At 39.0% G+C, this 24,254-nt stretch overlaps 3 protein-coding genes across 5 annotated transcripts in view; 2 read left to right on the top strand and 1 right to left on the bottom strand.

The window, feature by feature from the left end:
• The first annotated feature begins 7,692 nt into the window (after positions 1-7,692).
• Positions 7,693-14,070, top strand: LOC118390696 (lens fiber membrane intrinsic protein-like). 2 transcript variants are annotated; one of them, XM_035781422.2, is made up of 5 exons: positions 7,693-7,858; positions 9,317-9,512; positions 9,885-10,034; positions 13,429-13,563; positions 13,835-14,070. In XM_035781422.2, the coding sequence occupies exons 2-5, from the start codon at positions 9,338-9,340 to the stop codon at positions 13,894-13,896; spliced, it is 522 nt and encodes a 173-aa protein (XP_035637315.1). In that variant the 5' UTR covers positions 7,693-7,858; positions 9,317-9,337; the 3' UTR covers positions 13,897-14,070. The 2 variants fall into 2 exon arrangements, with proteins under 2 accessions (XP_035637315.1, XP_035637314.1); XM_035781421.2 differs by having other exon boundaries at positions 13,806-14,070.
• A 3,224-nt stretch (positions 14,071-17,294) lies between these two features.
• LOC118389957 (brain-specific homeobox protein homolog) lies at positions 17,295-20,478 on the top strand. The gene is made up of 3 exons (XM_035779995.2): positions 17,295-17,675; positions 18,213-18,403; positions 18,500-20,478. The coding sequence occupies exons 1-3, from the start codon at positions 17,423-17,425 to the stop codon at positions 18,737-18,739; spliced, it is 684 nt and encodes a 227-aa protein (XP_035635888.1). The 5' UTR covers positions 17,295-17,422; the 3' UTR covers positions 18,740-20,478.
• Positions 20,479-20,703: 225 nt separating this feature from the next.
• jhy (junctional cadherin complex regulator) overlaps positions 20,704-24,254 on the bottom strand; it is a 31,784-nt gene continuing 28,233 nt past the window's right edge. For both annotated transcript variants that reach the window (XM_035779993.2, XM_035779994.2), the window contains exon 7: positions 20,704-23,502. In XM_035779993.2, coding sequence (XP_035635886.1) covers positions 23,287-23,502 — 216 coding nt within the window. In that variant the 3' untranslated portion in view covers positions 20,704-23,286. The remainder of the gene's footprint in view (positions 23,503-24,254) is intronic.

Genomic DNA, 24,254 nt, shown 5'->3' with positions numbered 1-24,254 from the left:
AACCAAAATGGAAGAGGGAGAGTGAAGCAGCGTCTCCTTAAATCACGCAATTAAAATGTCAAATTAGTTTCTTGATATATTCATTTAAGTGGTTAAGTGGAAGGGTTTCTCTCCCCATCCGTGATGTTGTCTAGCAGACGTGGGGGGAGCATCGTCTGCATGCTCTTTTGATTAAAGCCACCGCTTAAATGCTAAGAAAGACGCTGAAAGCACTTGCCGTCCAAATTAGCCATCCGAAGGCTTCAAAATCCAATTCTAAAGAGTTGATTTAAGCATTTAGGCAGAATGCGGCTGGCAACTTAAAGGATTCAGGAACATTTTGCCAGCTGCATTCAACAGCTTTTAGAGGTCATGGCTGGCACAAGGGTTTTACGGTTTGACATCTTGCGAGTGCAATGCAAAGTGAGGACAGTGAATACAGTGAGGTTAAGTCATTTAATATGTATCCCCACCTCGTATAATAAGGTCAAAATAATATCATCATAGCCACAATTTGATAACAATAGAATATTAGGTTTTATTCCTTAACTGGGAATTGTATAGGCCAACACTGAATACACTTTCAGTTTACAACAATGTAGCATCCAATTTTTTATCAACAGTGCCTGTGTATCACTTCCTACATTTCCTCATCAATGAGTAGAGTAGTGTTATGAAAAATGCTGCAACATGTTTATCAGTAGTTGTCATGATCTGGAAGATAAAAAAAATCAAATCTGATATATGTAAAGTAGGTTCACTGTACAAAATCATTTGTTGTCTCAACTAACTAATTTAAGTTTTGTGCTGCTTCATCTTTTATTTGTACGTTTTGTGAACTTAAAATATTAAGTTATCCTAACTATAACTAAATCTATATTCACTCATTAAACAAAAAAAAGGGTCTCGAGGGATGGGAGTGATGTTGACCAGTCCTGTGTGAACACAGGGGCTAGGAGGCTCAATGTCAAGTGCCAGTATAATGGCCACTGGTCAAAGATTGACAGACAGAATGGTCAGACCGGGGAAGCACAGTGCCTTCAGAAAGTGTTCACACTCCTTGACTTGTCCACATTTTGATGTGTTACAGTCAGAATGTAAAATGTATTACATGTAGATTTTGTGACACTGGCCTACACACAATACCCCATAATGACAAATTGGAATTGTTTTTTTATGTTTAAAAATGTATTAAAATGAAAAGCTGGAGTTAATAAGTATTCAACCCCTTTGTTAAACCAAGCCTCGATAAGTTCAGGAGTAAAAATGTGCTTAACAAATCACATAATAAGTTGCATGGACTCTGTGTGCAATAATAGTGTTTGACATGATTTTTGAATGACTACATCATCTCTGTACCCCACACATACAATTATCTGTAAGCTCCCTTAGTCGAGCAGTGAATTTCAAACACAGATTCAACCACAAAGACCAGGGAGATTTTCCAATGCCTCACCAAGAAGGGCACCTATTGGTAGATAGGTTTAAAAAATGCAGACGTCGAATATCCCTTTGAGCACGGTGAAGTTATTAATTACACTTTGGATGGTATATCAACACAGTTGCTGGAGAGGAAGGAAACTGCTCAGGGACATTACCATGAGGCCAATGGTGATGTTAATACAGTTATAGAGTTTAATGGCTGTGATAGGAGAAAACTGATGATGGATCAACAACATTGTAGTTATTACAAAATACTAACCTAATTGACAGGGTGAAAAGAAGGAAGCCTGTATAGAATAATATTTTGAACCTATAAAGGCTTCCTTTTCCCTCTGTCAAAACATGCATCATTTTTGCAAAATGGGCCTAAAGTAATAATGCAAAAAATGTGGCGAAGTAATTTACTTTTTTGTCTTGAATACAAGGTGTTATGTTTGGGGAAAGTCCAATACAACACATTACTGAGTACCACTCTCCATATTTTCAAGCATAGTGTTGGCTGCAGTATTTCAGGATAAAAATTTGACCTGGTTCAGTAAGCTTTCACCAGAGACTGAGAAATGAATTCACCTTTCAGCAGGACAATAACCTAAAACAGTAGACCAAATCTACACTGGAGTTGTTTACCAAGAAGACAGTGAACGTTCCCGAGCGGTCAAGTTACAGTTTTCACTTAAATCTACTTGAAAATCAATGGCAAGACCTGAAAATGATTGTCTAGTAATGATCAACAACCAATTTGACAGATCTTGAAATTAAATAATAATGGGCAAACATTGTACAAACCTTCAACACTTACCCAAAAAGACTCACAGTTGCAACCGCTGCCAAAGGTGCTTCTACAAAGTATTGACTTAGCGGTGTTAATACTTATGTAAATGTATATTTCTGTATTTAATTTTCAATAAATGTGCAATTTTTTCTAAAAACATATTTGCACTGTCATTATAGGGTATTGTGTGTAGATGGGTGAGAAATTCAGGCTGTAACAACAACATGTGGAATAAGTCAAGGGGTATGAATTCTTTCTGAAGGCACTATATATGGCTGGTGGTGTTAGGCAGAGCGAGGCAAGCCAACAGACTGCACAACAAGAGGACATACAAGCCAATGGCATTGTAATGGACATGTGGATGTGAATCTCGGTCAAATAATATTTTTTTAATTGCTCATGGAACGATGAATGTTATGAACCTCTTAACATTATGTGTGCTCTTTCCCCAGCTTGCCAATTTGTACTGCCCCTGAACTCCACATACATACATGTGTGCTTTCCATAACAAAATGAATCCGACATAAGCCAGATGGATTTGATGAAGATGGGGTTTTTCTTCCAGCAAAGAGGCATATTGTCCACGTTGATGGTGCAAGATGATATAAAATACCCTCCTGGCTGCTGAGTTGAAATGGAAGAAAATAGGCAGGGGTCTATAAAAATGAAGTTGGAAGTAAGTACGCCACTCACATCTATGGGGGAAAAAAATATTTTCCAGGGACATGTTGTAGACATCGATTGGTCTGAGCAACTTGCTGTAATGCAGGTAATGGAGCTACTCTTCTCCTTTCATCTTCACGGTGAGTGTGTGGCGAGGCGAGGGAAGGCCCAACAGGAGAGGCATATCAGTCGTAATGGACATGCATGAATATATGGGGGGAAAACAAACCCTTATTCTAATAAGCTAATAGTCTAGCTGGTTTGTGTGTGTGTAAGCTGTCATGATGGTGAATGATACAGAGGAAATGTGCTTTGATGATGGTGGCAGTTTGTATATTTTCCATGCAGAGAGTTATAGGAAGATTTACTGATTCTCACGTGGGGATAGCTTTAGTGGTTGAGGAGAGCAATGTCACATTCTGATGCTATTTATCTTCTTTTTAAGAGTACAATTTAAAAGAGAACTGCATTAAAGTAAGTCAAGTTAAAACCTGGAAAAAGTTTTGAATCGTGTTTTTATTATACAGTCACAGATATTCATAACATTTGAAATTTCTTTAAATGTGCATTTTTGTTTCTACGGGTAACATTATTTCTTCGAAATACCCTTTTATGTTTAATCTGCTGTAGACATTCTATAGAAGATAAACCGATGTTGGGTGCCAAATTATTGGTGAATTTCCAGAAAAGGGGGCATAGTTCTCTGACATATTGGTCCACTTTGGACATATTCTGCATCATTTCAGTTCAGCATATCTTGACATTTTAGTGCTATATCTGGTTGTCAAAAGTATCAACCTGTCCTCAGGGCAAGGATTCGGCACTTACATTTGTTCCCCTCCATTTAGTATGATATACGTTAGCTTACGTTATGAATGGAATATAGCAGTCAGACAATACATGACTTACCCAGTCTTACAATGTCAAATGAGTTGGATGACATAACTTTATCATAAGTCTTGGAGGACATATGCTACCGTTCAAAAGTTTGGGGTCACTTAGAAATGTCCTTGTTTTTGAAAGAAAAGCTCATTTTTTTTGTCCATTAAAATAACATAAATTTATCAGAAATACAGCTGGCAGCTTCATTAAATGTTACCCGCAAAACACCAGTCACAACATCAACAGTGAAGTGGCGACTCCGGGATGCTGGACTTCTAGGCAGAGTTGCAAAGAAAAAGCCATTTCTTAAACTGGCCAATAAAAATAAAAGATTAAGATGGGCAAAAGTACACAGACACTGGACAGAGGAACTCTGCCTTGAAGGCCAGCATCCCAGGGGTCACCTCGTCACTGTTGACGTTGAGAAATGTTTTTTTTGTGGGTACTATTTAATGAAGCTGCCAGTTGAGGACTTGTGAGGCATCTGTTTCTCAAACTAGAGACTCTAATGTACTAGTCCTCTTGCTCAGTTGTGCACCGGGGCCTCCAACTCCTCTGTCTATTCTGGTTAGAGACAGTTTGTGCTGTTCTGTGAAGGGAGTAGTACACAGAGATGTATGAGAGTTTCAGTTTCTTGGAAATTTCTCGCATGAAATAGCCTTCATTTCTCAGAACAAGAATAGACTGATGAGTTTCAGAAGAAAGCTTTTTGTTTCTGGCCATTTTGAGCCTGTAATCGAACCCACAAATGCTGATGCTCCAGATACTCAACTAGTCTAAAGAAGGACAGTTTTATTGCTTTTTTAATCAGAACAACAGTTTTCAGCTGTGCTAACATAATTGCAAAAGGTTTTTCTAATGATCAATTAGCCTTTTGAAATTATAAACTTGGATTAGCTCACACAACGTGCCATCGGATCACAGGAGTGATGGTTGCTGATAATGGGCCTCTGTACGCCTATGTAGATATTCCATTAAAAATCAGCCGTTTCCAGCTACAATAGTCTTTACAACATGAACAATGTCTACACTGTATTTCTGATCAATTTGATGTTATTTTAATGGACAAAAAATTGCTTTTCTTTCAAAAACAAGGACATTTCTAAGTGACCCCAAACTTTTGAACGGTAGTGTATATTATACATATTTTTCTGAGACCAGGCTGCTTGTTGCGTTGTTACAACAAAGGCGAATTAGAAGAAGAATTGACATTGCTGGTTAGGAGAACTAACTTACTAGGGTGGCAGGTAGCCTAGCGCTTAGATTGTTGGACCAGTAACCGAAAGGTCACTGGCTCGAATAGCCAAGCCGACAAGGTGAAAAATCTGTCTGTGCCACTTGAGAATGGCACTTAACCCTAATTTGCTCCTAGCGTGCCATACTACGAGGGCTGGCCCTGTAAAACAACACATTTCACTGCACCTAGAATCTATATATTTTTTTATTAACACCAAATTCTATGACAATTTAAGTTTTATTAATTTTTTATTTATTTTATTTCACCTTTATTTAACCATATAGGCCAGTTGAGAACAAGTTCTCATTTACAACTGCGACCTGGCCAAGATAAAGCAAAGCAGTGCAACAAAAACAACAACCCAGAGTTACACATGAACAAACGTAGAGTCAATAACACATAAGAATATTTAAAAAATACAAATCTATGTACAGTGTGTGCAGATGTAGAAGTGTAGGGAGGTAAGGCAATAAATAGGCCATAGAGGCAAAAATAATGACAATTTAGCATTAATACTGGAGTGATAGATGTGCACATGATGATGTGCAAGTAGAGATACTGGGGTGCAAAAGAGCAAGAGGGTAAGTAATAATATGGGGATGAGGTAGTTGGGTGTGCTATTTACAGATTGGCTGTGTACAGGTACAGTGATCGGTAAGCTGCTCTGACAGCCGATGCTTAAAGTTAGAGAGGGAGATATAAGACTCCAGCTTCAGTGATTTTTGCAATTCGTTCCAGGCATTGGCAGCAGAGAACTGAAAGGAAAGGCGGCCAAAGTAAGTGTTGGCTTTGGGGATGACCAGTGCAATATACCTGCTGGAACGGATGCTACGGGTGGGTGTTGCTATGGTAACCAGTGAGCTGAGAGAAGGCGGGGCTTTACCTATCAAAGACTTATAGATGACCTGGAGCCAGTGGGTTTGGCGACGGATATGTAGTGAGGGCCAGCCAACGAGAGAATACAGGTCACAGTGGTGGGTAGTATATGGGGCTTTGGTGATAAAATGGATGGCACTGTGATAGACTGCATCCAATTTGCTGAGTAGAGTGTTGTGGGCTATTTTGTAAATTACATTGCCGAAGTCAAGGATCGGTAGGATAGTCAGTTTTACGAGGTTATGTTTAACGGCATGAGTGAAGGAGGCTTTGTTGCGAAATAGGAAGCCGATTCTAGATTTAATTTTGGATTCGAGATGCTTAATGTGAATCTGGAAGGAGAGTTTACAGTCTAACCAGACACCTAGGTATTTATAGTTGTCCACATATTCTAGGTCAGAACCGTCCAGAGTAGTAATGCTAGTCGGGAGGGAGGGTGTGGGCAGCAATCGGTTGAAGAGCATGCACTTAGTTTTACTAGCATTTGGAGGAGCAGTTGGAGGCCAAGGCAGGAGTGTTGTATGGCGTTCAAGCTCGTTTGGAGGTTTGTTAGCACAGTGTCCAAAGAAGTGCTAAATGTATTCAGAATGGTGTCGTCTGCATAGAGGTGGATCAGAGGATCACCAGTAGCAAGAATGACATCATTGATATATACAGAGAAAAGAGTCGGCCCGAGAATTGAACCCTGTGGCACCCCCATAGAGACTGTCAGAGGTCTGGACAACAGGCCCTCCGATTTGACACACTGAACTCTATCTGAGAAGTAGTTGGTGAACCAGGTGAGGCAGTCATTTGAGAAGCCAAGGCTATTGAGTATGCCGATAAGAATGCAGTGATTGACAGAGTCGAAAGCCTTGGTTAGTGGCATGGGGGATATTCGATGCTAATGCAGAACGCCACAGGATGTTTTTGTGCTGGTCAAGGGCAGTCAAGTCTGGGGTGAACCAAGGGCTATATCTGTTCTTAGTTCTACATTTTTTGAATGGGGCATGCTTATTTAAGATGGTGAGGAAAGCACTTTTGAAGAGCAACCAGGCATCCTCTACTGACGGGATGAGGTCAATATCCTTCCAGGATACCCGGGCCAGGTCAATTAGAAAGGCCTGCTCGCTGAAGTGTTTTAGGGAGCGGTAAAAGGTTAGAAGAACTAACAACAAAGGTTCAGAGAATTTACGTAGCAAGTTAGGTGATTTAGGTTAAGGTTAGAAAAAGGATTAATAACAGTTTTACAGTTGTCCCCGATGCGTCTCGAACCCGCAACCTTTGGATTTCTAGACGGTCACGGTATACCCCTATCCATCCTCCCCGACCAACCTTGCTTTTGTTTCAGTTATTCAGCAATTGTAACATAAAATAACATATCGTATTTAATGGATGTGCAAACATTTCAGTCCAGTCTTATGGTATTAGGGGCAATTTTGTGGACTATGTAGGACCATCATGGGAATCTCTCATATAGAGTATGTCCGGAAATTGTGGGTATGCCTCACAAAAGGATTCCCGTAGTTCTTACAGCTTACATTTACAGAATAAACAAATACTATTGAATCGAAAGTGGGTCAAGGAAACACTCCGATTTTTTTTTTTTTTTTTTTACCTAATATTTGCTAAATTTACTTTTGATTAAAATAATCAGTGCTGTTTGAGGCAGAGCCTCTGATTTAACTCCTGACCTGCTCTCCACTATAGCTGCTTCAGCCCTTCACTTTCAATCAAAAACATCCAGTCATCAGTATTACTTCAACCTGACAGCTTTAGACAATTCTGTTTTTTCAGCAGATTCCCAAACGACAAAACTAGTAGTGCTGATTGGCTAGCTCTCTGCCTGTCCCTTTGTCTGCCCTCTCCGTTTGTTCTATCCCCCATTTCCCTATTCACCGATTCAAACGATAGCGCTATTAGCCTGCTGGAAATCTGCCTGTCTTGGCATTATAGGGGCCTTGTTGTATTTTGTCAGGAAAACCAACTTTACTACAGTCACTTAGTCTTCATAAAAGTCTATTAAGGTAAGCTTGTCAGCGTGTGGTTGGATTTATGCAATAGTGTCATCCATCTTGAAAATAATTCATTATGATTTAGTGTGTTTGTGTGTGACAGTCAATCTCTGATTCTTTCCAGTATATGAAAAAAAGAGTCAGTCATTCAGGGTAAAAATGAGGGTCAGTAAATGCTGATGTTAAATATTGGTATAGTGCTCCAAACATTTCATTTTTAAATGTAGACTTATATCCTAAATGTTTAAATGAATGACTATACTGCATATGGTCAAGTATATGAGTATATATAAGTTTACAGGTTGATATCACCAACTTTCATGGATAAAATAGGCACATGCTATCTGCTGTATTAAGAAATAAACAATAAATAATTTGTGTTTGGGAATAATCTGGTTATTGAACCACTGAGAAAAACTGACCAAATGTGTAGCCTATAGAATCAGTTTTCAATAAATGATTGTAAAATCTCCACCAAATTATAACCAACAATTTTGTTGGTGTAAATAGAGTATGAATGGAAATATAGGGTATGGTGACATATAGGTGACACGGAAAACAACTAGGTTGCCCTCTTCTGACCAGTGTAAAATTGATAGATAATTGATGGGAGTGTCTATGGCTAATTCGTTTCTGCTCTCACAATAAGAAGAAAAGTAGAATTGTTTTTGAAAGGGATGAGAGTTTTAATGTGATTTAATTTATAAAAATCTGATATATTGGCACTCAATGCTGGCAATTAAATATTAGCATTAGTACATCTTTCAGTATTTGGGACAGTTTTACAGTAGTTATTTCTAGAATAGCAACAGATGTGATCACAAATGAACATACTCTTGAGAAGAGTATTGAGAAGCTGCTATAAGAACAGTAATACATACATCAAAAGTGGATCTACGATATTTGCAATGGTTATTCAAATGATGTTCTGGATTTTACCAGACATAATCTGCCATGTAAATATTTTATGTTCAAATAAATGTGAAATTGAAATGAGAACGACCAGGGTTTGATCAGAAGATATTGTTTTCAGGTAGAACAAGTGACAAATACATGTATCAAATATCAAAGTTATCCTGGGCAAATGCCCTGAGTGAAGCTCTATAATATAAGAGGTGAGGGCCCATCCTTTCCCACTGATCTCCCAGAGAACAAAGTGGACCTCAGAATAGACACATACCTCAACCCTTTGGTTCAATCCAGTGAAAACTATGTGATAATTACAATGCAATTACCAACACTTAGGGCCTCTCTTCCTGAAGTGTGTGTGTGTGTGTGTGTGTGTGTGTGTGTGTGTGTGTGTGTGTGTGTGTGTGTGTGTGTGTGTGTGTGTGTGTGTGTGTGTGTGTGTGTGTGTGTGTGTGTGTGTGTGTGTGTGTGTGTGTGTGTGTGTTGACAGGGGGCCGCGGCTGACCCCTGTATTCTAAGTGACCTCAAGCTCATCATTGTGTGTGCGTGTTTGTGTGTCAGGTTGCAGGTTGCAAGTGCAGAATGTACAGCTTCATGGGCGGAGGGCTGTTCTGTGCAGGCATGGGGAACATCCTCCTGATTGTTTCTACGGCAACCGATTATTGGATGCAGTACCGGCACTCCAACAACTACATGCATCAGGGCCTGTGGCGGTACTGCATGCCGGGGAAATGCTTTACACACAATGACAGCATTGGTGAGGACTACAGCCAGTGCACACAATGCTGTCATAACACTGTCATAACACCCAAAACATATCATAGCGAGCCATAAATGGTATATGAGTGGTGCTATTTCCATGTTATGTGCCATGTCAGTGGTACAGCTTATGAATCACAATATGACGTGATGGGAGCTATACCAATCACACCACAGCTTGTTGATTTTGGCATGAAAGAGTCATTATCCTAGTCACAGCATGAGCATCAAGGCTGGCTTTCCATAACAAGATTCATATTTGCCAAGCACAGTTCAAACGTCATCAATATGGTTAGTTTCAGGTCAAAACAGGCCAGGGTCAGTCTCTCTTGTACCCTGACAATTCCTGTTAACCTTTGACTCCCTGCAGCACACTTGGATGCCACCCGAGCACTTATGATCCTCTCTCTTCTGACCTGTTTCATTGGCATCATTATCGGCATCATGGCCTTCATCCACTCCTCGTTCTTCAACAGATTTGACAAAACCTTTGCTGCAGGCATATTGTTCTTCATCTCATGTAAGTTGGGTTCACTTACTTCTTTTCACTTATTTTACACATTTTACAGAGGGCATTTTCACATGTGAAATTATGTACCCTGGTTCGGTTTCCTTGAGCGTTTGTGCGAATTCTACAGAATACGAGTTGCTTTCACAATACCTGAAATAACCGTTTCAGGGTGCAATTAGCAAGACGCACATTCTACATGACGTTAGCGAACTAGCTTGTTTACAATGCGCAAAAAGGTCCATGTGACCCGCTCCACAATACCTGGTGCTCTGGTCCTGGATCTTGGACCCACTAATCACGCAGGTCCAGCATTTGTGTCAGCCAGGCTTCGTTTGAGTTTCACACAAGCTTTATAGCGCGGATCAGGGTACCGAAAGCTCCGGCATCCTGATGATCAGCGGATACGTGAAAGCACCCATACTGTTTGGTTTTCTTTCCATGTCAAATGTTGTAACTGTATGATAAGTGATATAAGGTTAGCTTTATTTGTTGGATGCTGAATACAACTTTTAGTTCAATTTTTTAAAACCTTTATTTTACTAGGCAAGTCAGTTTAGAACAAATTCTTATTTTCAATGACGGCCTAGGAACAGTGGGTTAACGGCCTGTTCAGCGGTAGAACGACAGATTTGTACCTTGTCAGCTCGGGGATTCGAACTTGCAAACTTTCGGTTACTAGTCCAACGCTCTAACCACAAGGCTACCCTGTGGTTAGAAATGCAAAGATTCTGTCGGTCGAATGGTGTCTAATAGTTTTTATGAACCACATGTTTTTTGAAGAATAAAACTTAAATACACCAGGCAAAATTTGGCATGGAATAGCATAATGATATAATTGCAGTGGCAAACAGAGCATAGGAACACATCAGGAGTCTGTGTATTAGTTTGACTTTCTGAGTTGTGCATCGTCCTGGTGGTTGGCGACAGAACATATGTATAATCTCTAGGAACTATATTTACCAGACGTAAAAATAAATGTGTCCCTCACTATCAAATAAAATTTTTGTCCGAACCGCACCATAATACATCGGAGTTAGACAGCGGGTTGCCATTAGACCACGCACTTCAGGCGAGACGTCCTACCACGGAATCTATTTTACACAGCAGGGGAAAAACATGCTGCAGTTTGGACAAAAGTAGGATTCTGACATTTAATTGATAGCATGGGACACTTTTCATTTTACGTCTGGTAAGTAGAGGTCCTAGAGATTACACATATGCTTTTGTTGACAGGAAACGTTTTTTTAGTGAAGCCGGCTATATTGTGATATGGTTATTTTCCGTCGCCAATCACCAGAACGATGCACAACTCAGGGTGTCCAACCAATACACAGACTCCCGATGTTGTGTCACAAAGCTATGGCGAATCGGGACTATGGGACCTACACCTTCAGAGGGAACAAAAATCTTCCAATACATTGTATCAAACTCAAAAATTAAGAAAACATAGCATCACTTAATGCGCCCAACATTATATGTACTCTAGTCGGAAAATTGTAGTTCTAGTGAAGGAGGCGCAATGCTTTTTATGGAGTTTAAACAAATTTGGAAATGGAATGGAATTTGTTCAAATGGAATTTTAACAAACCAGCTATTACTTCCCATTGCAAATATATTTTAGCACATTCATCACAGTAACCGGTGATCTAACATCTAAATGCAACAATGTTTCACAGTCATTATTTTCAATGAGATAGCCAACTGCAAGCAAGCTGCAAAAAATAAAACAGTGTCATTCACCAGATGATCACTTGAAAACAAAGTTTGAAAGTTGTTCTTGAAAAGGGTGATACTAACAGTTTAGCAACAACATCCAAATTGAGGCCTTCTTGTCCACCTTCTGAAGGCCTAGCCATTGGCTGACTGAGCTAGCTAGATTTTTCTACCCAGAGACCACCAAGGAAAAATCCTGATTGGATATTTTTTTCTCGTCAGTATTAACCCTTCTCTATCCAACACAAACTCAGGAGGTGAAATCAGGAGACAACTACAATTATTGTAAAGATGAAAAATAAATTAAAACAACATTTTAAATCATTCCTTAGGCCTTCTCTGAAGGCCCTCACAGTTCCCCACTGTATAATTGTCTGGATGAAATCTGGTTCTGGTTGAAGCAAGGTCAGATAGTCAAATTATAACTATAACTAGCTAGGTTTCCATCCAATTGTTGACAGATTTTTATGCAAATTTCTAATATACGTATAAAGACCATATGCTAATTTTCCCAACAGATATGAGTTTCCATCAAATTGGCTTGTTGCGGATAAAAGGCTGTGCATGATGACATTGTAAACTTAAATTCCCATGTATCAAATAAAAAATACAAGTTAAATTGTTTTCCATCACATTTTCTACTGCTGGTTTTGGCAACATCTTACAGATACAGTGCGGGTATAGCCTATACACGATAAGATTATTATGGACAAAAGAGCAAGATAATTTTTATTTGTCAAATGGCAGCCAAGCATTATCATCATGTCACCAGCATAAGACCCTCAATATTTATTGGAAAGGGGCACCAAGCTCATCACCATAAAGTTTCACCACCCTGTGAAGTTCATCATAACTTATTTCACATGTAACCTAATAAACTGCATCCTTTCCCGAGTCATAGTGGGAGAACCACACAACATATCATCACATGACTCCAAGTTTACTTCGATATGATGGTTATTAGGCCTATATCAATATTTGTGCATAAATCCATTTCCACCACCATTTCTCACATAATTAATTTGACCAACAAAAAGATCCCACCCTGTGTAGCATATTTTGTTTGTCAACATTTTGTAAAGTTTACAGACAAATGTGCTTTTTCCATCAGGCCTATCATAACATTTTTTATCCGGCATGTAACCTACTTTTCTCGCATAAAAAGTTTGGAAGAAAACATGTTTACTGACTATAAAAAGCGCTATTTTGGTTGTTATCTGGGTAGTTTGGTCCACTATGCAGAATATCATGATTGATGTATAAAAAAAATATATTAAAAAATTCTGTGTTTCATTGTATTTGCAGGGACTTTAAATTTTGTTTACATTTTTGCATGTGTCTGCCTTTGTGTTTGGCACTTTCAACATTAACCTGAAACAATACTAGAAAATAAGATCTTAGTTCCATCTTATTATTGACTAAATCTAGCCTATTGTTTACTAATTAGACATACAAAAGGAAATCAGATACTTCCAACAGCAAACTGTTCACTAAATAAGTGTGCATAATTGTGTATCAGTGTTGAAATTGATCAGTATCCACTGACGTCACAATTTGACAGATTTCTGTGTTAAAACCCAAAGCATAAAACCCTTAAGACTTTTAAGAATCCAAGAAATGCAAAATCATGGATGCCATAGTTAAATGATGTGATGTTGCAGTAAGTAGTTTGCTCTCTTTTTCTCTCCAGGCTTTTTCGTGTTGCTAGCAATGGCAGTGTACACTGGCGTGACGATTAATTACTATGGTAAACGCTATGGCAACTGGAGGTTCTCCTGGTCCTTCATCATCGGCTGGGTGTCAGTGGTGCTAAACTTCTTTTCAGGTAAAACCAAAACAACACAGGTTACACTCCCCACATAACATTTAATTCTGAACTAATGTTTTATTTTTAAGAAAATATATTATATATATTATTAATACGCCATATGGTTAATCCAAGGCCGGTGTGTGTGTGTGTGTGTGTGTGTGTGTGTGTGTGTGTGTGTGTGTGTGTGTGTGTGTGTGTGTGTGTGTGTGTGTGTGTGTGTGTGTGTGTGTGTGTGTGTGTGTGCGTCTGTGTACTAGTACATGATGTCTTTGTCTTTCTTTTAAAGGTATATTCTATATGTGTGCCTATCGGATGCACGAATGCCCCAGAAACTCAAACTCTCACTAGAAGACTTCCGAAATTATAATCAATGTCTTATATTGAGAGCTTGTGGCTGTTCCCCGAATTTGAGAGTCAAGATGGATCGATCCACTATTTACTTTTGGAACATGGATTCTAGTATTTTAAGTGATCTGAATAAAGGACGCTGGGGATAAACATGTCTCCTTTTTAATGATTAAATGCTTGTTCTTTTATATTTGCACAACCCATTTTTACACGTCAGAAATATAGACAATTTTGAGTACAGGTTTGATATGGTAAAGTATATACATTATCTGCAATGCAGACAAACTAACACAGATCTGGTCAAGTAAAATTATCCAAGTACTTCAAATAAAATGTGACAGATGCATAAATATACTGTCTCCTGTATGGAGGTATAGCTACTAACAATCAAATTACGCTTTAGCAGAGTTGGGCAGGCTTCAAGAAATTATAGAACACAACTGCCCAGGGTCAGGCTATAGAAGAATAGCAGTCGTTTTCAAGTGTGTATCTTTTGGAAAATGTTAGTAATAGTTTTATAGCATGTATGGGGATGCACAATAAGCTGCTATGTTGAACACATATGCCATTATTACATAGGCTATCATAAAAAAACATGTATATGTTTGGATCATACAAAAATGATTTGGTCCTGTGGCAGGTATTCTTGTACAACATGATGAATGATATGATGTCCAGACTAACTGGATTGGTTAAGTGAAAGACCGCGATAAACCTATTGCATGCAAGATGATACACTGGTGCAGGGTAAACATATTTGCCAAACACATTGTGTGTGGAATTTGTGTCATGATTTCACTTCGATTGGTTAAACATTGACTGAGGTTAATTGATGATAGTCAGAAATGTTTAGGCCACCATTTCCCAAACTCTGGGGACCCCAAGGGGCAGACATTTTGTTTTTTTGCCCTAGCACTACACAGCTATTTCAAATAATCAAATCTAGATAAGTTGAATATTTGAACTAGCTGTGCAGTGCTAGGAAAAAAAACAAAATGTGCACCCCTTGGTGTCCCCAGGACAGAGTTTGGGAAACTCTGGTTTAGGCCTATAGGACAACGTTTTGCGATAAAGGTGTTGGGAAAATGTATGCATATTTCAATTAATATGACATTGCCTTCCTGTATTTCACAATCAATCATCATGTTACATATCAACTGATGCCAAAAGTTCAGTGAAGACTAAGGATCTAATAATACATGTTCTTCACGCAACCGCGCCACTGGTACATGATGGGAAAGAAAAGACGAATGTCAAAACAATATATAGCTTATTTCCACTTAATTTGATTAATCTTGTTACCAGATCAATATAGTAACACTGCAAAAAAATGACCAGACGACGTCTCTGAAGCTAAACGATGTATTACCAAATAGAATGTTGCAAGCCTCTTATCGAAGGAAATGTGCCACTTAAAGGGGCTGCATGGTCAATCCACTATCTGCATTGGCCGTGCAGCATTTACTGTGATACGGCCTCTGCAGAAGTCAGGTCATTCATACTTCTTGGGCTTTGTGGAGCAGCGCAAAGCTGTTGTGAAGGAAGTTGTCAAGGAAGTGAGTTTGTGTTTATACAGAACCTCCCGCCCCCACCTACCATCAACCAATCACATTGAGCCCTCGGCATTGTTACAGCATTTGGGAGGCGCACAGCAATGTGGTAGGGAGCTCAATTTGGCCTCTGTATGGCTCCGGAGGCTCCGCAAATACAGCGCCTCCATACAGCGCATCCGACAACATTTTCAGGTCAAGCATAAATTGGCTTTTAGAATTGATGCTCTGGCGCCCAGGCACTACACTTTACTTGATGAAATGGCTGTTAAAAGCCGATTGACTATCCGTGCAAAGACGATTTCATCATCATTGTTTATTTACACTACTTTAAAATGTTCCACTTAAACCAACAGTTACCCTGATGTTCTTTTAAGAAGGGCTGAGGAGGCGCACTTGCATGTCAGAGGTTTTCTCAACTTAGTTCATGATTTAGCTGGAAAGACTCAAAATACAACTACGCTTTGCAAGTGTTTTTTTATTTTCAGCAAGTTAATTTGTTCTATAGGCCTATTATATTCAACAAATGTTTATACAAGTAGCCTATAGATATGTCAAAAAGGGCCTCAAGAGGATTACCAAAGTGAACTAAGACCTGCAAGTCATGTCATATCACTTCATTCGATCAACTGTCGAATTGTGCAGTTGCCATAAAAGTCTATGATTTCTGGACTGCTCAGATAGAGAAACAAACGAAAACAGTGCCTCAAGCTGTCACATTTCCAAGTTCATTAAACTGGTGCTACATTACATTTGGAGTCATTTGCAAGGTGCACATTCATTTTCCTTATACAAGCTCATGCATATGGAGGACATGTTTAAGATTTGGCTCAGTAATGCAATTTCGTGAGTAATTGAATCCAGTAATTAATTTGTTCTGCCTACCTGATCAAATGGAAATACTGTCCTCGCGCCCAAGGATTACTACTTCCGCTCTAACATCTCCCCTAATTGCCTAATAGCATTGCAGCGAAAATTCTGCCTGCATTAAGACACTTTCACATTAGCCAGTGTGATTGGAAATGTGATGACAACACGATATCAACAAATTAAGGCTTCAGTCGCCTAAATGTCGCAGGAGCACCACTTGTACTCTCACAGATTGTAATACCAACAATTACAGCCAATTTAGGGCGGAATTAGCAGATAGCCCTGTTATATCCCCCGCCTCAGCGATCCGCTCAAAATGACTAACTAAGAAAAGATAGTATAGCCTAGGGATTACAAGAACAGGCTACTGTTGCACAAAAAAAGTAATGCCATTTAGAGTAGTAAATGTTAGTTGTCTGTCGTCTATTTGGGAATGCCAACAGCAGTCCCACGGATGTTAGGAGTAATTTTTTTTTTAAGTCTAAGATAGGCTACATGTAGAAAGTGAAACGTTATCATTTGTTAATCATTGGTGTTGCCTAGTAATGGCTTATACCTTGTTATAAACAGTTGATGTTTATAAATAGTCTATAAATTGCACCGCAGGTTATGTGACATATACAATAGTCTAATGGCTTAAAATAGTAGGATATATGTTCATACTCAAATTTGACTGGAAAATGGGCGAATGGAAACAAGTTTGACTGAGGCGCGGGAACAACTGCAGGACTTCCGTGGTAAGGCTTTTTCAGCACCATGGCGAGCGACCCTCCCTCTTCGTCATCACCATGATTAATCCATACAAAACTAATTCCATGCTCCGCCCCACTGGCGTGCTATTGGCTGATTACAAATCAATTTCACAATTTACCACAGTCGCTCCCCTTGGATGAATAGTAGGCTAATTTACCTCCCACTGGCACTGAATAAATAGTAGGCTAATCTGCCTGGCACCACTCACTGGCTGCCACACAGACGACAATTCTAGCGTTTGAGACTGACGAGAAGGGCAAGAAGTTTAGTGCTACCCTTCCCTGGTTTGTCAGGGTGCGCATAGCATCGACTCCACACGGACTCAATTTTGAAAGTGTTTTCAGATATTTAAGATGAATCTGAACTATACATCCCCCATGCCTCAGATGCCAGCCCAGAGGTCAACATCGTTCTTCATCGAAGATATTTTATTACACAAACCCAAGCCTCTGAGAGAGGTCTTCCACTCGCCGTTCTCAAGCTCTCTGGCGTCCCGAATGCCTCTCCTAGAATATGGATACCCACTGATGCCCACTCCTATACTAGCGCATCACCCGCACCATCCTCTACAAAAACTGGACCATCACCAGTATTTCTTTACGTCTGGTAAGTCAACGAAGGCACTGAACTGGTAAATGCATTCACGATGCTAAGGCAGTCAGAGAGTGCAATGACAGTTAAGACATTAACGTTGACATTCCGTTAGGCCTATAAAGATTTAATTCCAAATGGGTCTTTTACAATGTTAGTGCATGCATAATTTCAATTTTAGTAGCCCATTAAACCTAATAGCCTGACAAATCGATGGAATTGTCTCCGGCGTTTTACAACAGGTGCATCAGCCTTTTCGCGTGTAAACATTGGTGCAAAAAAAAAAAGTTTTCGAATAAATCCAACTCAATCAGAACAAAATCTATTTATACTCCATTATATAATGATTGGGTAAATATAACGAGGCCTAAGGTAATGGTGTGGAGAAATTGCATGGAGTAAAACGCTTTAAAGCCTGATTTTCCCACATGCCTTGAGTTTGACATCTCATTTAACTTAACAACTTAACTTAACTTAACAAATGTATATGTTAATATCATTTTATTAAATATTGTGTTGAATTACATTTTGGATGCAATATTTATTTCACAGGGATGCAAATGCCGGCTTTATTTCAGCATCATCCAGAGTTACCCGGCAAGCATTGCAGACGCAGGAAGGCGAGAACGGTTTTCTCGGATTCTCAACTATCTGGTCTTGAAAAGAGATTTGAGATACAACGGTACCTATCCACGCCAGAACGAGTGGAGTTGGCAACAGCGTTAAGTCTCTCGGAAACCCAGGTAAGAAAACTAAATTCACACAATCAACATAGGCTTCGGGATGGTCGCATTGTGCTGCAAAGCAAGTTTATTAAATATTCCACCTTTGTCACACAGGTGAAAACATGGTTTCAAAACAGAAGGATGAAGCATAAAAAGCAACTGAGGAAAACACAAGATGACCAGAAAAATCCGAATGACTTAGATAGATCCATGGATAACGCAAGTGAGAGTGAACTCAACGAAAAAAATACAGATGATGTTAACAGTGGAATCGAGCCGAACTCGTACATTTTGGAAAATGAGGACGATGTTGATATCGAGGATGACATTTGCTCGCCAGAACCTTCACTATAGAGCAAGTGGCAAGTTGTTTTAAAAACAAATAACCATGACCCATTGTAAATGTAAATATTGAATTGTGTCTTTTCCATATGAAATTATATATAGCTTTTTTTAAACAAATCAATGATAATAATGCAAAGTAGTATTTATTCAAGGGTATGCGTAATATGTCACTACACATTCATTTTAGGCTCTGTCTATATTTATGTTTTCCGTGACTGTAAAATGCATCATATCAAACAACTGTACATACAAAATATAATCTGAAGCAATGTTCATTATTAGAAAGTTATTAATAATATTATTATTAGTATGACTATCTTTGAATCAAAAGTCAAACAAAAACCAGACATCTTAATTTTAAGATTTTTTTTCATTGTTTAAAGCCACAAGTTGAATATTTTGCGAGAAAATCTTTGAGAAACATTTATATATAAACTACTTTGATAAACAAAATCAACATCTCAATTGCAGCATGTCACATTTTTAACCTATCTTTTTGCACTTTCGTCCAGGTAGCCTAATGAAAGATGTTGCCGCATATGCCCTTTGAAGTGTTATTGCTTTACTATTAAAACGTGCATGATAACAAGAGCTAATTGTTTATTTAGCCTGTACCATTCCCGTTTACCTTAGTTGGTTTTATTATTAGGCAAAGGGATTCAAGTTTCACTTTCCTCTAAACTTGGATGAATTGACCAATGTTTCAATTTAATGCCAGTTAATACTTTATTAGTTCGTTATTAATCAATAATTATATCTTTATAGGACACTGGAGATTTAACTAGAACATTTGTATTTGTATTTAATTGAAATAGTTTTATAGGAATACTCATACTTTTGAAAAGCAATATGATTGTCAGTCCGGTTCTACGACCTCTTTTTTACTTCAATAATAATAACATCTTCATTTGAATTTATTATGGTTATAATAATATTTTTAAGTAGGTTATTATTTTGCATAGGCCTACCCGCATTAATATCTTAGAAAATGCACCTTCCGTATCTAGACAAGAGATCAGTTGTAATAGCTTTTTACTAACATTAACCACCTATTAAAGAACCAGGAGCCATTTAGCTGTGGAGGTAATGTGAATCTGAGGCTGCCTATTCAAGTTGCTCATGCGGTTGTAAACCTTGGTAGGTGGGACCACGCTGAGTGAGGAATACAAGAAAGACTTCCCCACACTAGAACAAATAGTTGTTACATGTAACTTGGAGGAAGCTATTCATAAACATTCTCATGACTTTCATTCAACTTCAGTTATTCTGCCACTGGATCACCAAATGTCTTAGCAGAAAGAGAACACGTCCACTGACTCAAGCAGTCGACTCAAAACAACATGGACCCCTCACAAATTGCGTTCAATGCTATGCTAAATGGGGATATTTGGACAGATATTTAAGTCTAATGTATGCATAATGTTGTTGACATTAAAAGTAAACCAACCCATCGTTGGTCTTTGCCTCTCGGTGGTAGAATATTACTCGAAAGTTGTTGCCAAAAGGAATGAATCGTTTGTGTAGTAAAATAGGCTACCAGCTCCAACCAAATTAAATTTGACACTCAAGAATTAAAAAATGTAACGAATGTTGTAAAAAATAAAAAATGTTCCCGGAATAATGGAAAGAATGCAGGATAAAATAAAGTAATTCAGTATAGCCTAGAAATTCAGTCACCTCTTGAAACACAACTGCCACACCTGAAAACAATATGCATTGAAGATTATGATGATTTAAATATTCTCCGCCTTTGTCAATCAACCATCACTTAATTGATTGGCCAATCAGCAGAGACACTAACAGAAACGATTTGGACAAATAACAGCAAAGGGAATTGAGAGCCCTTCGTTGTATAATGAATGATACATGGATATGTTAGTAATAATAGCATGCTTTAATTTAAACACAACAGTAAATGTTGGGGGTTTAAATTACAACATTGAAAACAGTGTCCATGACTTGGTGAAAGTAACTCCATAACACACCCATTTTTAATTTCTCTGAATATGATCAAAATCAGTTAGTAAACATTGTTAAAATATACTCACATTAGATAATACTCATCAGTAGCATGCAGACACACACATTTGACATATGAGAAACATGGATGAATGTCTAATTCTGATGTGAGACTGAGAGCTGGCAGCAGCACTACCCTTTAGGCCTACAGGTGAGCAAGTACGCTAATTTCTTCTGCAATGGCAATGAGTGCAAAAACAAGGGCAGATTTTTATTTAAGTATTATCTCTAGTAGAAAAATAATTTCTTATTAATTTTCCTTTCAGATAATGAGTATTCACTATTTTCTTTTAACTCAACGCCCCGAGAAACAAACACCCACGACACACCAAAGGTTTGGAAACACACACACACACCAAGGAGTTGGAAGCCAGGGTCTGCCATGGTGCGCCCCTGGAGCAGATTACGTGTTAAGTGCCTTACTCAAGGGTACAATGGCAGGAGCTAGCACGCCACTTGCCACCAGATTTTCTTATCAGAATTGGGATTCGATCCGGCAACCCCCCGGTTCCTGGCCCACCTCTCTAACCTCTAGGCGACCTGGCACTTTACATGTGGGCCACTTCATCTGGAATGCCCTTTAAAAGAATGCACGCATGCACTCACACACAAATGCACACACCGTACGCATGCACGCACAGGCCAAAATCATCAATACCAGCTATTGTTGAACTTATTGAGTCATTTAAATGTGCACCACAAGGCAGCTCTCCATTAATTTGGAAGGTTTAAATTAACAGGCACATCCAAACAGGATATACAGCACTCTCCCACCCTTTGAAAAGCAATTCATGTCATTTTCAAAAGATAATGCGGATTGACTGAGAAAATAAAAAGCGTTGAAGAGAATAGGCTGTGCGGAAGGTGATCAATTAAAAGATTAAGCGTTTTGCAACACATGGATGCATCTGCATTTGGACCTAATAGTGGGGCCATCAGCTCATTTTCAGGGGCCCGCCGCCTACTCACATCAAAGCATGCACGTCTGCCCCGGTTATTCCAATCGGCAGAAAGGGATGCTAATTTAGCCCCCTTCATGTGTGGTGGTGAGACTCCTTCAATTAACTAGATTTCTATGGAAAAAGAGGGGTGGGGGGAAAGATGCAAAGAGAGTTGGTCTGGATAGGCAGTGTTTCTCATTAGGTCCAGTATTTATTATTACCCCCACACATCTGAGGCTTTAACACTAAAAACACAGTGCATCAAAGATGCCATGATGGGTTAAATGGAGACTATAATCTAATTAAAATATTACATAGGAGTAAATAGCTCTTTGATAATGATCTGACGGTTCTATTAAATAAATGGGGGGTGCTTGAGATTTTGTTTTATTGGGGGGGAATTATCACTTTAAACTACAGAGAACTAGTTTACAGACCCTAATCAGGTGGCCTTCAAAGGGTCATCTTTGTTTGACCCATTTGTATCTGTGAAGTAGCGACTGGGGGATACAGGGAGAAACTAATCAGGCATGGAACAAAAAGAGCAGATTATTTCAGATTAACAGCAGAAACCAGGTGCGTGAGAGGGTGAAAGGGGACAAATTGGAAATGTGGATAAAATGCCAAAGAGTGAATTACCAACTCGTACCCCCCAAAAATGAGACAATATAGCAGAGTACCGGAAGCTTTTTGATTTGATGACGTATTGTTGAATTTACAGAGGATGTTTCAATGTCAAGTGCAATCAAAACAACAGAGAAAAACAGGTGGAGTACACTGTACTGTTTCCCAAAAAATGTACCAATGGTCTACCCACAGTATTTTTACTCAGTTGCCTACTCCTTGTCATCAAACAACCTACACAAAGCTTTAGGTGTACATGTTCTCTCAGATTGTAATATTGCACTATTATGTGTGGTATTGTACTAATATGTGTAATATTGTACTACAACAACAAACCATATGTGTTATGTCTGAATTGACTTGAGCAGCTGTACTGTATTAGACATTTTCAGGTCATGTTCACTCAGGTCATGACTCATGAGCAATTGTAAGGTTAAGAATATTAGCAGAGAGATATTCAAGTACTTGAGGATTCATCAATAGCCAGAGCATGATTTATCTGAAATGTGTACAAACCATTTGCATATTATTCAAACATCAATATATTACCTTATTATCAACTGCAAGCTAAAAAAAAATCCACTTGGTTTGGGATTACAGTACTATGTTTGCCTATAGTGTAAATTACGGTATGGTACTGAATAAGTACCATGTTTACCTATGGTTTAAGTGCATCAAATCATATGAAGGAACACGTAAGCTATGTTTAACAACATCACTAGTTGTAAAAAAAAATTCATACAGTAAATGCTTATGTCATCAACCACAAACAGACAGGCTACACCTCAAACTGCAGTTATAGACACAAGCATTAATGAATGATTGCTGCACTAATCCCCTGCTTATTCCTCCATATTGTCTATATAGTCCATATACTGAGTTTCTTCAAAAGTCGAACGGCCATGTCAGCTTTAAGGGTGACTCCAGTTGGGTGACTCCAGTGTGCTGTAAAGTGAATGGGCCGGTGCTGGGTCAGATGGCATGCACCACATTGGCCACAGTCTGTTTCTCCTGCTCGTGCCGTTTCCTCAGGGCCTCCACTATGGCCAGCTGGGATAGGTCGAGGCCCTCCCGGAGGCGAGTGTTGCCCCTAAGGGCCCCCTGGGCTCTCTCTGGTTCTCTGGTCTTGGGCTGCTGGGCCTGGGGCAATACCTTGGGCCTCAGGATGCTCCTGGCGTACTCCAGGGCCTTAAATCCAATGGAAATAAAAGGTCAAATTTGATTTAACACTGACAGGTATAATGAGATTAATATAATACCGTTATAATGCATTGTAAGACTTTCTATGAACATGTATGATGCTCTTATAATTTCCCATATCATCCCTCCTAACTAAATCACTGCCACCTTGAGTCAATAAAACACTTGCTATAAACATATAAGATGACAAAGACTCATGCTTACAAGTAATAAACAAGTAATAAAGCATTAGGCTTTAAGTAAAGTTTTACAGAAATATAGTTTGGAGACAGAGGGGCAGGTACAACTGCAAGAACTGGGGGGAAAAACTATGCTTTCAAATGGCCGATTGAACTTGGGGATACAACTTTGTGACAGAATGTTGATGTGTCTTTAATTGATCTCTGTCTTGCAATCAAGTGACATTTCAGTCCATGGGAATTCATTTGTTATCTGTAAATAACAAAATGGCGACTGGAAGTGCAATACAGACAATTTGCCTAAATGAGCCTATTGTTTCCCAGAGGATGCAGTAAGCTCATACATTGTTTCGAATTGTCTTCTATTATCTGAGAGACAAAGATACCACACTGTGTGATGGAGCAGACAGATAATGATGATGGACAAATTGACTGAGGAAACCGGGGGGAGATGGATGCACTTGAAGCGATGTACTCTCTCTCTCGCTCTTTTTTCTCTCTCTTTCCTTCTTTCTCTCCCTGTTGCTGTCTTTCCACCTCTGAATCTCCCTCCCCCTCTCT

The sequence above is a fragment of the Oncorhynchus keta genome, chromosome 11 (genome assembly GCF_023373465.1).
Source record: "Oncorhynchus keta strain PuntledgeMale-10-30-2019 chromosome 11, Oket_V2, whole genome shotgun sequence".
Taxonomy (NCBI): domain Eukaryota; kingdom Metazoa; phylum Chordata; class Actinopteri; order Salmoniformes; family Salmonidae; genus Oncorhynchus; species Oncorhynchus keta.
Note: the sequence above shows the minus strand (reverse complement) of the source record. Positions and strands in the feature narration are given on the sequence as shown.